Below are 15,680 nucleotides of genomic sequence, written 5' to 3'. Positions count from 1 at the left end.
GTGATAGAGGTGAAGAGGTAAGTGTCGGAGTCGTGATTGGAGATATTGAATCGATAGGGTCCTCCCACACGCGATCACGATCACCGTAGACCTTCGAGGACAGATTTAAAAGCAGCCTAATCTTTAGTTATCACCCAACGCGCCTCGAACATTTCACTATCCTCAGACGGACATAATCCTGCCCTCTTGAAAAAGAGATAAGTCGAAAACGGGCAACTCGACATGTTTTGTGCAATGTTTCCGAGTGAAAAAAACTGCATAAACTACCCTCGAATGATGAGAGCAGCCATTTCGGCAGGGAGTTCATTAAATGAAGATGGCAATGTATTTTTCCACTGTTCTTTATTTTGGCACTAATGCGTAGTTTCGAGGCTCAGGGGTCATCAACAGGGACAAATTACTCAAGTTGCGGTCCATTTATATACCATTCATTTGGAGGAAGGAGTGAATAGGAGAGGGGGAAGGGGAGGCAAATTGGGGAGGGGAGAGGAGAGGGGTGTCAAGCGCCAGGAAAGGCAATTAGTGGGGTTCACATTGGGGGAGGGCAGGGTAGTTGGGTCTTTCCGTGAAGGAAAGGGATGCTTCCAGGATTGCGGAGAGGTAGTATTCAAACAGTAAATCGTTGACCAAATGACGCTTTTTGGAATTCCCTCTGATTTCCAGCTCTTCCCACTTGTCCATCCTCCTTCCTCTCTCCATTTGGTGCATCAGTTGAAATCGCTCCCATGATTTTCTTCCCACAGATGCTTGGCGAAGTGAGATTGCTTGGGGCCACATTTCCGAAAACAGCGTTTATGTTCCCCCGCTCGTATTTTTAATGATCTCCCCGTTTGGCCCACGTACAAAGCACTATTTAACTTGTAAATGCCACTTTTATTTTGCTTTTCCACTTCGTCCCTCGTGGTGTTCATGAATGATTTTAGGTTGCTGACACTGAAATGCCATACGAAATTGTTCTCCCGGGAAGAGAGGTTGGCTGTCTCCTGTGAAACGAATCCATCGTAAGGGAGTCTACACCATTTGTAATCTTTTACATTCGTATTGACTGAAGTCAGTAAAAGATCGGTTGTCCTAAAGGAACGTTTTCTGGGTAGGTTTTTTTTCTTTTAATTCTTCTTTGCACCCATTTTTCATTGCAATATCTGTAGGGGGTGATGAAACACGAAAGAAGGAATCGTATTTTACTCTCTGGTATTTGACTGACTGGAGACGAGCTAATCATTCAAATGGAAATGGGATGGGACACTAATGGGCACTAAATGGCAAGGCAACCTGCACGCTGCATGCTTGCCATCGCGATGAATCATGCGCCCACGAAGGTCAGGGCGACGCGAATCCACGTTGCATTCTGGCGTAAGCAAAATCCCTTGGCGCCGGAGAGGCGAGCGGGTGAGGGCGATCTAGTTCAAGTTGAGTTTTCATCCGTAAATCAGGAATCAATAAAAGTATTATTTAAAAACAGTAAATTTGGCAACTATCCGCAATAGTGTAATTATTTTAGACGTAAATAGATAATGCTGGAATTAAACTGGTCATATACTACTTTCGGTCATGAGTGTACTCAAATCTGAATTTTGAAATTCGTATATCGCGAACTACCATATATTTTTATGAACGCAGCATCAAAGGCAACATCTTCTATTCCCGGCCTTCGGACGTGAGTTAGCTTCGAGAATTTCCGCTTCTGCCTGTCCCATCCTTCACGACCCAATCGAGTACCTCTGTCGCTGACGCACGGCTTCCGGTAGCGTGATAATAAGCAATATTTATAGATATATCTAAACATGAATATACATTTATATGTGTTCCATTCCCTTATATCTATTTCCATGTTAAGGAATATATATATATATATATATATATATATATATATATATATATATATATATATATATATATATATATATATATATATATATATATATATAATGGGCTGACACAATATAACACAAATAGAATAGCAACATTTAAAAGGACACGCACACGGTAAATTGTTCGAGCTTTCGGCCATCTCAGAGGCCTTCTTCAAGAGAGACTGAAAATTTGCTGTTGCTTTGGAGAGGGGAAAGAGGTATGGGCGGGGAGGGGAGGTGTGCAGGGAATGCTGGGAGGGAAATGAAATATGGTGGTTAAGGGTGGGAATTTTGAAAGAACGGAAAGCTAAAATGTAGAGGGGTTCAAGAGTTCTCACCTCTATATTGGTGGCTGAATCGGGTAGGGATTCTAGGATGATAAAGGAGAAGCACTGGTCGAATGAAAGGTTGTGGGAATTGGCGTGCGAAGGGATAGGAAGAGAAGAGAGTGAGGCAGAATTGCAGGAGTACCGGTGATTATTCATTCGGATGGATAAGGGGGTAATGCATTCGCCCATGCAAAAGGAAGTGCAATGTTTGCATGATAAAAGATAAATAATATTTTTTGAAAGGCAATTAGCGTGGGAACGAGGTGAGGGGACAATGAGGGGATGTAGGGAGAGGGAAGTAGGCATAATAAGTGGACAGGTTTTACATCGGGGGCGGTTGCAAATATTGGGAAATTTGTCACGGGGGGGCGCTAATGGGTTGGTGGATCTCAGAAGGTTTTTGAGGTTGGCGGGTCGTCTGTATGCGATAGATGGGCATTGGGGTAGTAAGGATGAGGTCGCGTCATTGTCATGTAAAATTGGAAACAGTTCTTTAAGGAAGGTTTTCAGTCTGTGTGATCCGGGGAAATAGGTGGTGCAAAGGTTGAGTCCTGCGTCAGATGTGGGTTTGTTTTTGTGTGGTGTGTGTGGTCGGGTGGAGCGGTGGATTTTATTTTGTAGTAACTTTTCTGGGTAACCGCGTTTGAGGAGTGCAAGGTGTATATTGGCAAGGTATTTGTTGAGAGTGGCTGTGGTGTTGCAAATTCGGTGTCCGCGGATAGAGAGAGAGTTAGGAATCGAGCGTTTCGTGTGTTGAGGATGACAGCTAGTGTGGTGTAGGTATTGCTGATGGTTAGTCGCTTCGATGTGTACTAAAGTAGTGAATTTGTTGTTTTGAAGTAAGATGTCTGTGTCAAGAAAGGTGATGGTGGAGTCTGAAATGGAAGAGGTGAATTTAACAGTGAAAGATGAGTTTAAGGCGAATAAGAAATTATAATGAAATAAGGACAATTTTATTTCATTATGATGAACTTCCACGACCTCAAGCCTGAATCTGTTGAACGGATAAGAAATTGTTGAGAGAATCAGAGCCATGTGTCCAGAGAATAAAAATATCGTCTATGTAGCGGACCCAGAAAAGAGGTTGAAAGGGTTGCTGTGACAGGAAAGTCTCTTCGAGATGGCCCATGAAGAGATTGGCGAATCATGGTGCCATCCTCGTTCCCATCGCTGTGCCTTTTGTCTGTAGGTAAAAACAATCTTGGAAAGAGAATGCATTTTTAGTCAGGACGAAAGTGGCAAGTGGTAGGGTCAGCCATGCCAGATAGGTCGAAGGTAAAGAGCCAGACAAAAGGTAGTCCACGCAGCGTCTGTTCCTCAGTGAGGCGGCTGCAATGGCGTCTGACCCCAGTGGGGAGGCCAGTAAGTGATGGTGTCACGTTAAAAACACTATTGAGGAAGGCAACGGGAAACTACTTCATTTATCATTCCCAAGATTTACTTGATGGATAAAAGAGAGATTTTGAGTCCTGGCAACTACGGGGCTCGGCCCAATCGGCTGTGTGTTGTGCCCGGTAGCGGGGTTGGCAAGGCTTCCGCGGTCGTCATCCTACGAAACCCTTGTAAGGGAAAACCATCAGCAAGACAAGACGCAGGAGAAGAAGACCAAATTAGTTAGAATAGGAACGTGGAATGTTAGGGCAATGATGAGGACAGGGAAATTGGAGACTGTTAAGCGAGAGATTGAAAGGGGAAATATAGATATTTTAGGTCTATGCGAGGTGAGATGGAAGGATAGCGGGGATTACTGGAGTGATCAGTGTACAATATTATACAGCGACGGGGACGAGAGCCAACGAGGGGTTGCCATAGTATTAAATAAAGAGGTAGGATGAAGCGTAGTCGACATACAGCAAGTAACGGATAGATTATTACTAATAGAGATGAAAGCAGAACCGACGAACTTGGTTATTATTCAGGTATACATGCCACCGAGCAACCATAAGGCAGAAGAGGTCGATAGGCTATAAGATCAGTTAGAGGACATAATCGCGTGTGTCCCCGGAGGGAAACATTTGATAGTGATGGGGGATTGGAATGCGACGGTAGGCTTGGAAAGCGATCGTGATGAGGTGGGGGACTACGGTTTAGGCACGAGAAATGACTGCGGGGAGAAAGAAGTTGAGTTCTGCAGGAGACAGGGGTTAGTCATCACCAACACTTGGTTTAGACACCACAAAAGACGCAGGCATACATGGAAAATGCCAGGTTACTCAGAAAGGTATCAGCTACATTATATCCTGGTTAGACACAGGTTTAAGAACAGTGTGAAAAATTCACACAGCTTCCCGGAGGCGGATGAGGACTCTGACCACAATTTAGTTGTTATGAAATGTTGCGTCTGTTTCAAAAAGATAAGGCAGGTGCGGCGAGTTAGGAAACGGAATGTAGAAGCATAAAATGGTTTGAAAAGGAAGGAATACCACGAGGCTGTAGAGGAAATCATGGAGGATCGTAAAGGGCTTAGTACTATCGAAGAAAAATGGGAAAGTATCAAGAAAGGGTTGTCTAAAGCCGCAAAAGACACTATTGGAACCGTTAGCGCTAAAAGGACTAGGGAACCATGGATCACGGATGAGATAATTACAAAGATGGATGAGCGGCGAAAATGGAAGAATGTAAATACAGAATTTGGCAAAATGAAGTACAAAGAATTAAACAATAAATTGAGGCGGGCAGCAAATAAAGCAAAAGAAGGATGGTGGAAGACGCAGTACGAGGATATGGAAAGTCTGCAGAGGAAGGGTGAAATCGGTGCGCTGTACAGCAAAGTTAAATCGTTATCGGGAAGTAAGAAAGGAAGATCTATGCGAACAGTTAGAGATATGGCGGGTAAGGTAATAGTTGACGCAGGAAAGATCCAAGAGAGTCCCTGTCATTAACTCCCTCCTCCTTGTGAAAGTCTCTTCGCCTAGCGCAATTCTTCTCCTTACGTCCCTACTACTTTGACCGTGTTGGTCCAAAACACTACCGAGATACGTAAACTGTTCAACCTGCTCTAGTTTTTGCCCTCCTATTTTAATGCTTAGCTTAGCCTTTTTCTATCTGGAAAATCGCATAATATTTGTTTTATTAATATTGATTCTCATCCCATACCTGTCGCACTGAATTTCCATTTCACTCAGCAATGCTTGCAACCCCTTGGCTAACTGACAAACTAGAGCTTGGTCATCAGTGAATCTAACTGATTTTACGAATTCTCCGCCCACTTTCATTCCTAATGGGCAACCCTGCCTTACACCTCTTCCTAACACTGCCCATCCGGACTCCCCATTCCCCACCCGCACCTGAGCAGTCTGAGACATGTACAGGTTGCGGAATAGCCTCCTTTCCCTCTAATCTATTCCTATTTTCTTCAATATACTCATTAGTTTTTCCCAATTCAATCTATTAAACGCTTTTTCGAAATATACGAAATTGGCAAATACCTGTTTTACAAGATTATTCGGGTCTCCCACCGGGTCCACGTTCGTAGGTTTGCCGACGTTTCGATGGCCGAGTCGTCCATCGTCTTCAGGGCATGTCGTTACTCAGGTATTTGGCCGCCTTCAGGATTCGCTTTGCAGCCGGTGTGTTGATTGATGATCGGACTGCGGCGAAAGTAGGGCAAATACCTCCTGGTGGTGTTCTATATTCCTCTCGATTAATAATCTCATTACTGCAATGGCATCACGCGTACCTCTCCCCTTCCTAAACCCAAACTGATCATCCCCTAAGTAAACATTTGCCCTACTCTCTATCCTTTTGTTTATGATCCTGAGAACAGCTTTGGCTGCGTGGGATATCAAACTTATCGTCCTGTAGTCCTCATATGATGTAGCCTATACCTTTTTCGGAATAGGAAATAAAACTAATCTCAAAAAGTCTTCCGGCCGAATTCTTTCCTCAAAAGTACTACGAATCAGCCCATGTAGCCTCTTCCTCCCAAATTTTCCTAAACGTTTGATTAGTTTCGAAGGAATGTTGTCTTCCCTCAACTGCCTTATTTGTTTTAAACTCCCTCAAACTCTTGCCCACTTCTCCATCGGCTAAGCCATCCTAACATATCTAATATTCTCTTGCTCTTTACCATACGGACACTATTTCTATATATTCTTCAATCGCTTTTGAATGCTCCTTGGTTCTTTTCATATTTTTTATGACTACCTTTGATTGTTTGCGCGGACTTTCCATTCTGACTTCCCGACGGTGCTTTCATCTTCCTGTGCTGTGCACCAATTTCAACCTACCTTTGCGAGCTTTCCAAATCTTCGCACTGCTTCTTCAGTCATCTTTCTTCCTCTCGATCAGTTTCTCGCCTCTTTTTATTATTCAACTCTTCATACTTCCTCCTACCTATCATTGCGTTCGCATTCTTCCATTTTATTCTCTAATCTATCTTCCAAATCATCTCGTCCGTATTCCATGCTTTCCTTCCCCTATTTATTTTTATCCATCTCCTTAACATGAATCAATCAGCAAGAAGAGAAAGATAAAATAAAAAAAGCAAAACTAAGATACATCTTTGTTAATTCCACGAAATGTTATCAAAACATTAAATGGAATCAACAAAGCTGTATTTTCCTTTCCGTTATTAATCTAACCGTTAAATAACCATGCAAACTTGATGCCGAGTAAACAATTTCTTTATTAGTAGTGAGATGCCGAATTAATAAGATGAAGGAGCAAAATATCTTATCACCTTATCCAAAGTACTCGCTCAGACAATCTTCGGATGAAATAATAACCGAAAGCAGCCAATCAACAGGAAAAACCGACGGCGAAATTTTCACAAAATCCGTTTCGGTTTGCATTAATGAAAGGGAATATAAGGGGGGGGGGAGGCGCAGTGTGTCTATTGCAGTAAATAACTCTTGCATCACCAGGTTGAGATAATTCCAGATAACTGAATACAATGTGTTTGCTGCTCAATTTCATGTACTGGATCTAGAATGATGAAGACGCCCGCAGAGTGCCGTTAACCCCAGAATGTCCGAAGTTTCACCGGCCGGCATTAATACGCATCCAATCATGTAGACAAAGTAGTCCCTCTGACCCCCTTCGTATTTTTCCCTTCCCGATGAATTTTTGCACGGGTATTTTTGTTGGAAACTCTTTGCCACGATGCCCTTCAGGGTTCAATAATAATGCAATATGAATTTCGTTTTTTTTTGGGCAGAAATGCTCATTAGTTTAGGCATGAGTACGGTCCAATCAAATATACACGCGCGCATTTCAGCGACCACCATACGGTGGCGGTAGGTCAATGCAGTACTTGACGAGGGGGCCAATGGCTTCCCATCTCTAAGCGACGACAGAGACACAAACAATCGGTGAACATCTCAACGTCACATCTATCGATTGGAACGCACATTATTTTGAAAAAGGGATTCAATACAGAGACACGTGCGAGTCAATTTTAAACTATTTTACGTTGAACTCCATACATCAACATTTCACTTCATCAACTATTGGTGATAAATTCTTGATTTTTCAGCAGCGAACAAACCCGAAAATGTCAAATATAACATCTTAAAGGAAGTAGCCCAGTGTAGTAAATGCTAAAATGGTAAGTGCAGTTAGGAAGACGATGCTAAAAGGAAATCAATCGCTGACGAATTGGGACCATATGATATAAAATGCGGCTTAAATAATTCATTTGATAATTGTGAGAATGTTCGGAAACACCCGAAACACGAGATGACACGTGGAATCATTTCTTACGCTCCGCAGTCAACATGTTCACGCCAAAGAAATATATAAACGATGGCAGAGAACCTAGACGATGCGACGCGGAAGTTGGGAAATCGTGAAGGCGCCAAAGGCTGTGACAAATCAAGTTGAAAAAATACCCGGAATGATATCTCCGGCGACAAGCGGAATGAGATCAATCATGATTATGAGGAATATAGGGCGAATGCCAAGAAAACATTTCAAAAAGTCTCCAGCAAATCCAAAAAAAGAAATAAACAGAAAATTTAGTAGTAGGCATAGGAAAACTAGTAAGGTCTTATTTAGGACATGCTGCTATCGTAGTGTATGGGATCCTCATGAAGTTGAATCGAATGCCGGATTGGATCGCGTGTAGCGTGGAGGATCCAGAGTGGTAAAACGTTGTTCCGATAGGATGGGTGGCGGAACAAACGTATTATTATAACGATTCTTTTTTCATTGCGATTAGTCTAGTATACTTTCACCTATTTCATAAAACATTAGTTTATTGTCCTTCTTTTTACTGAAAGTTCCTCTCTGATGTTTAGAGAAGTATTTTACAGTTATACACCGTTGTGCATCGGCCTGCTGCTGTGACAACACCTCCATTATTGCACAATATCCATTATTTTTTTAAATTATTTCACATCTTCATTGGCAGCTAATAATTTAGCAAAGCGTGATGCTGCATGCTTGGTATGCAATCACTTCCCGCCTCACACTTTCTCAGCGGCTTCCAGATTGCCACGTCGAAGGTTGAACTACTTGATTCATTTGTCAATATTTTTTATTCCAGTGCCTTTCTTATTACCCCGATGCCAACGCCTTGTTCTTGCGCATCAACCTCTCCATATCCTTTTCTTTCCAGCTCATAGGCTACGGGTCAGGGTTTCCCTGCGCGCTTTCCTTCTCGTGACGCGCGTGCGGGCCTGCATTGGTGCTCCCCTAAACAGTGACGCTGTTGAACAGACTGTGCAAACACCACACGCGGTGCTTCCAGATACCAGAGGGAGCGAAATTACTTCTTTAATATGCGCCCACAATCTTTGCAACTGGTTGTTCCTTGAAAATTACCTTAAACCTGAAACATTGTACTTGTGTCGTTCAATAACTCATTAAAAAAGTCAAGAGATGGCGCTCTCAATATCGGAAAAGCTCTGCTTTCATTGAGTCTAATCTCAAACTATCAAGTTTCAGCTACATCCATATCATATAAGGGGATCGGGATTGTACGGTGGCTTACGTACTGGCTTCCCATCAAGAGGGTCCGGGTTCGGATCCCGGCAGATATTTTTCAGAGTTATCCCGATCCCTACTTGAGTTGCGTTATGGAGAGCACTTTGATTGAGTACGCCGTCCGTCGGATGGGACGTTAAGCTGCGGACCCTTTGGCGCCTTTCGTTAATAGAGTAGACTTATGCCGTGTTACTCTCCACCCTTCATCCTTCCCTGTCCATCCTTAATGACGCAAATGACCTCAGCTGTCGGTCCACCTCACCCTGAAACTACTACTACTTCCCATCACGTAATTTTATTTTCATAGCCCGCGAAAGCCACAAAATTTTATTAATTTAAAAAATCCAAAAAGAAAAGGCTGAACACCGAAAGAGATCAAAGCCGAGTTTGATGAGGACTTCTTTTTATGTTACCTCGAAGCCGGAAAAGAGGAAGTGTGACCCGATACCCACTCACTTCCTCCACTGTCGGCCCGCACCACGCGACAATCATGATGAGCACCAAGGTGGTCGTGTCAAATGAGGGCACTTTTTTCCATCCGGGGTGACAAGAGCACGTTCTGAATGGAATGGAGAATGGCACCGCCTAAAACCTGATTATTAATAAAGAACGGCATTCACACGCTAAAGGATGCTTCCCTAACACCTCTTGACATTAGCCTCGTTCGAAGCTCGCAGGTTAAGCTTCAATTTATATGTAGAAACAACTTGTCTTCGTCACTGTTTCCTGAGATGTTTCCAGTGGATCAATATGGATGCCGGCGTATTGACCGTCCACGTAGAATTCGTCGGGAGATGTCATTTCCAACCGCAGCACGTTATTGATAATAAGATGTCGATTTGAAGGATTGCCGAACCGCAGCCGTGGCAAAATATATCACTACAACGCAGGGCAGATAGACTAACAGACATTGACAGATGAACTTAACACGAACCCCACATTCACCACCGCAGGAAGACATTGCTAATCGCGGAGTTGAGATCGAATCCTGTAAAAGATGATTGTTCAGATGACCCGTGAAAATCTAAGTTTGTTTTTTTGGTCAATAAAATTATGAAATTAGTTTTATAAACTTGTTCCCTTAATCCAATTGACAAAGTGGTCGCGAATATGTGCAGAAGATATTTCCGAGCAGAGCAACAATTGACACGCGCAAACGGACGCGCGCCAAAAGCACAAAGTGGTTGCTTGCTCAGGGAATCCGGATTTTAAGAAAGGTAGTCGAAGGGTTGAAGCGCACCCGCAAAAGTATTGGAAAATATTCCAAGATTTTGAAAACTTTCAATCACCTAATCTCTATAGTTATTTGCCTTAGGATAAACTTTTAGGGTGCATTAAAATGTGACACTTTATCGTTACGCGTACCTGAGAAGCTCTTATTCGTTTTCTGAACCTTTCAAGACAAATTGGAGAAATTCTCAAATAATTAGCTTGAGAATACATCGTGTAGGTCAATGAAAGGACTTCCTCCACAGCCTCTGCTGGACCACCGGAAGCTTCGTCATGGTTTGCCATTCCTCATCTACCGGAACCTCCTCCTATTCCTATTCCATTTTTAATATCCCATTTCCCGATTTTAGCATTCATTTTTTTCGACCATTTTATCTTTCTCTGACCTGCTTCCGTTTTCTTCTTGTCGCTGACTTCCTATTCATATTACTTGGTGTACACTCATTTCCTCAGTATTCTTTCCTAAAAGAAATCACCGGCGAATCTTTTAGCCATGATACTCGAGTCACGACAGACAATGTTTTTAAGTACTTAGCGCGGCAAAAAAAACGCCTATCGCAGCGCAGGAAAATAGACTTCAGGGTAAACAGAGTTCGATGATTTGAAACTGTTTTGAATGACAAATCAATATTGAACATCCGATAAACATTACAACTATGACAATTTCGGACGGAACGAAAACATTTTTTCACTTCGGGCAAGTAAGGAAAAAGCGGTCTGGTTGGATCCCTGATCGCCATTTCCACATGCACTTGATTCTCGAAGTTGGATTACGCCGTGACCACATCACGGAATGCGGACCGTACTTAAATTCGCAGTGCCTTTCAGTAGTTTCACTATTTTCGGTTCCGGTCCTTGAATTCTAATCTCGGTTCCGATTGCACTGGTGCTATCGACACTTGCAACGCTAGATAAAATCTCGGTCTAATTCTAATATAAGGGAATAATTGTCAACTGCCACCTCATTGAACGTTGTCCGCTTGGCTTATGATAGTTTTTTTTACTAATTGAAGTTTCAATTAAAGCCCATGGGCTGCAGAAATGAATTCAATTAAAGACTGATGCATTAGACGACGTACATATACTGCATGGTGAATCTTTTTAAACTATTGCATAATTTATCTAAAGATTTATATTAGTTTTCATGCAAAGGCAAGGTAATCCACGAAATGTTGTCACCGATTTTTTTCAGATGCAACTCATTGCAATTTTACTGCAATGAGGTGTTTGGGCGAAATGTTTTACGATGAGGAACGCACATCACGTCGGTTTCTTCGAACTCAATGAACAGATATGTACGAAATTCACAGATTGTGGATTCCACCACATTTCTTACTTGGTTTTATAGAACACAGTTTAAACATTTACGAAATTGCGCGCATTCCACATGCAAAATCTTTATCCATGGGAATAAAATTTATTTAGGGGTGAAATCGAGGTGAGCAGTAGTTGCACGTGGGGGTATCGTTTTTAAGTAATTATGGCAATGGAACAACCGGGATATCGGGGTAACATTCATTCTGTATGTATACAATGTTGTAAATTATGTTGATTTTCATTGTTTCAGGAAGCCGTAGATTGATGTGGCTCGCAGTGTGGGGAAGATAGAGGTTTTCAGTGTGATTAAGTTCCTTCATTTGAAGGGTTAGAGTACCCGGCAAATCCAGGATGAAATGATGGCCGTTTATGGAAATGATATCCCGTCATATGCCACGGTTGCGAGTTAGGAAAGGCATATTCAACCTGGCAGGCACATGTCCCTATCACGGGCGATCCAAGAAGTGGAAGACCACTCACGGACGAAGCTGCCAAAGTGAAGAAAGTGAAGAGGACTTAATCTTCATGTATATTAGACCGAAGAGCAAACGTCCAAATGATCGTGAATCAGACTGATCATAGCAACGGAGGTGTGCGGAAAACTATTCACAAAAGAACTGCACGTGTCAAAGGTGTCAGCACTTCGGGTACGACGACTACCGACTCTTTTTCAGAAGCAAACACGGCGCGACCCGCAATCAAAGCGATGTGGCTTTGGAATTTCGCCACACTCACCCTATTCTCCCGATATTCGCCCCAAGCGAATTTTCCTTTTTCCCAGATCTCAAAATGCCATTGTATGTTCGGAGATTCGATAATGCGAATCACGCCATTCAAGAGGCGGAACAATGGTTTTCGACGCAATCTTCTCACGTCTACGATGACGGCTTCGAAAGGTCAAGAAACGCTGGGAGACATGTATAATCCTGGATGGCGACTATGTCGAAAAGTCTTAAGACGAACAAATAAAAATTAAGTTTTTACCTCGATAATTTTAATAATAATTAAAATTTTACGATTCCCCCACGACTATATGTAAATAATTGATTGCCCCAATTCCAATTCAAGCCATATGCACCGCCACTTATCTAAATGTTTTATCCTTCGAGTTTTTGATCTTTCAACTTGGAAAAAATTGTAATGAAATGTTTTGAAAAGTCTGAGAAATAAGTGACAAATTCATCTGGTCCTCCCGCAGTTGGTGGGCGACAGCTCCGTGGCGCAGTCCGTACTGAGTGGCACCGCCGCGGGCGCCTTCCTCTCCGTGAACGTCGCCTGGGGCGTGGCCGTCATGATGGGCGTCCTCGTCTGCGGAGGGGTCTCTGGTAAGTCCAAGGGTACTACGAGGCAAACGCCACCCCCCCTCGTACGCCCCCCTCGGAATCCACCGCGGCATATGGGCAGAGGGCATCGACAACATTATACTGCGGCCGATCAAAAAACTAATTCCCGAATTATTCATTGAAATAAATCACTCTTAAAATCTTTTTATGGATTTGAAAACTCCTTATGCATAAAAAAGTGTTTTTTTACAACTAACGATGTTTGGATGCAACTTGGGTGGCTAGTGGCCACTTGAAGAGTGGGACACAGTTCTTTTAGCCGTCTTTCGCTTGTTAAACAGTTCTTTCGACAGTGAATTATTAAAAAAAAATATTACATCAAAGGTATTGAGTGACACAATTATAGACACGGAGAAAGTATGTAAGTTACGTGAATGTTTTCTTGACACCTGCATTGTGTAATCCCTTAGTGCGGTTATCATCACGTTATTCACGGAAGCACTCGCGAAGAAGGGAAACTTCATGCCATTGATAAAGGCACACCGTTCATTTTTTACATTTCACGCAAATGTTGCAATTTTTGATTAGCCTTTTATTATCAAGTGATCTAATCAATATTGTCAAAGTTCTTCATGAACTTTGCTGGGCGCGTGGAATCAAGCAGAACGTATGCCAAAAAGTTTCATTTAACAAAGTGCATAAATATGTCAACACTGAATAATATACACATGCATATTATGCCAAAAACTCATGCAAAAAGTGAACACTTCTTTGTCATATCATGCGTAAACGTGGTTAAAAAATGATCTTAGAGGTCAGACACCGCCCAAGTACCTCATAGCTAGGAGCATATGGCATAAATAAAAATATCTTGGGTTGGATTAAAGAATTTTTTAATGGTCGGGTACAAAGAATAGTCAAATAATGGAGTTAGCTCAAATGGAGCAAAGGTCACATCGGGTGGTGGTGCTATCGGAGCTCTTTTATTCCTTTTTTACGTCAATGACATTCACTCCGTAGTCACTAGTAACATACGTTTATTATCCGACGAAGCAGTGGTTTACAGATATATCCGTGATCTTCAGGGTACAGCAGCTTTGACGTGTGACCTGATGGCTATACAGAGCTGGTGCGACGCATGTCAATTAGAACTGAACTTGAAATAGTGCGGAGTGATGAATGTTTGGAAAAAGAGCATTTCCCACCCGAATGCTTACTGCATCAGGAACACCGAAATGGAATGCGTAGATTCGATCAAGTACTTGGGCATTAACCTCACTCAGCGTGTCCAGGGTGAAACGCATGCGCTCTTGTGGACAAGCCAACAAAAAATAGGATTGATTGGGAGAATATTGAGGAAATGAGATGAAAAGAGTAAACAGCAATGTTATCCCTCAATGGTTAGAATGAATATTTTTTAAATACGCTGCTAGTATATGGGAACCTGATGAAGATGGACTGATTGCAGAATTTAGCGTACGAGGAGCCAGATTGGTGAAACGCTCTTATGACAAACTGATTAGCTTATCCAAAATATTAGAACGGCTGGGCTGGGAATCACTTAATGGAGCGAAGGTTAAATTACAGATTGAATCTCTTGCTTAAATTGGATTGGTCACATTTCCCATGCACCGCAGTGGGGGGAAAAGTATTTTGGGTCAAGAGTAATCAGCTGTGTAATCATCCCCTGCCGCACACCCTAATGCTGTAGGGTACTACATAATGTCACTATAGCTGACATCTGATGGAACTTTGGAAACTACGCTGGGTAGGTAGGTACTACATCAGGTAGGATCCCACTCTAGATGAGACTGCAATCGTTGTTTCAGAGCCGATATATCTGCCTCGTGACAAACCTATATGCGAGGCACCAGGCATCGTGATAATACGGGAAAGCATCACGGAGATTACAACTCCATGTTCACAGAATTAAAATAAATGACCGAAACGAAATAAATAATTCCGTAGAAAACACAAGGTGGGTCTCGCAATTCAATATTTGAAGAGAACTCCTCAATTGTTTTTCTCCTGTTTAGTCTGATAAGATAGTTGGCTTGCTTCGCAACAAATAACATCAAGTGATCCATTATTTTAAATTCGAATAATCTCCCCAGATAACCTATTTCAATCAATCATCATAATAAGCCCCTCCGATGGACTGTAACCTTTCCTGAGACTCCCTTCCCTCGAACCCAGCCAGAGGAGTCGCCCGTCCATCCGGGAAAAAATAAGTCGTGCTACTTTTGAGTAAGACCTTGTAAGCAAGAGAGACAATTGTCAGGAAATGAGAGAAAAATAGACTGCCGAACAGATATATTCAAGCATTCGTGTGTCTCGGGCACTATTCGTGGCTGCCGTCCATGGACCTTGACGTGGTGGAAGGGGTTGTACGTTTCGATGACCCCTGAAGATGCGCTAGTGGGACTGCTAATAATTGAGCCTGGTAGGGTCACCCATGCCAGATAGGTCGAAGGTTAGGAGCCAGACGAAAGGTAGTCTGTTCCTCTGTGAGACGGCTGCAAAGGCGTCTGATCCCAGTGGGGCGGCCATTGAGTGATGGTGTCACGTTAAATACACTATTCAGGAAAGTAACTGCAATTTGAAAAAATTCTATTAATCCAAAGATTTGCATGATAAGGAATTAAGAGAAAATAAGTCCTGGCAACTACGGGGCTCGGCCCAATCGGTCGAGCGTCGTGTCCAGCAGCGGGAGAGGCAAGGCTTCCGCGGTCGTCATCTCA

The 15,680-nt window shown here is 42.7% G+C and overlaps 1 protein-coding gene across 1 annotated transcript in view; it reads left to right on the top strand.

Moving 5' to 3' along the window:
* The window catches only part of LOC139685595 (aquaporin-9-like), a 72,780-nt gene that overhangs the window by 37,997 nt on the left and 19,103 nt on the right, over positions 1–15,680 (top strand). Inside the window, exon 3 of the mRNA XM_071582540.1 lies at positions 12,855–12,981. Coding sequence (XP_071438641.1) covers positions 12,855–12,981 — 127 coding nt within the window. The remainder of the gene's footprint in view (positions 1–12,854; positions 12,982–15,680) is intronic.

Source organism: Hetaerina americana, unplaced genomic scaffold, assembly GCF_022747635.1.
Source record: "Hetaerina americana unplaced genomic scaffold, ioHetAmer1.1.p SCAF_118, whole genome shotgun sequence".
NCBI lineage: Eukaryota > Metazoa > Arthropoda > Insecta > Odonata > Calopterygidae > Hetaerina > Hetaerina americana.
Note: the sequence above shows the minus strand (reverse complement) of the source record. Positions and strands in the feature narration are given on the sequence as shown.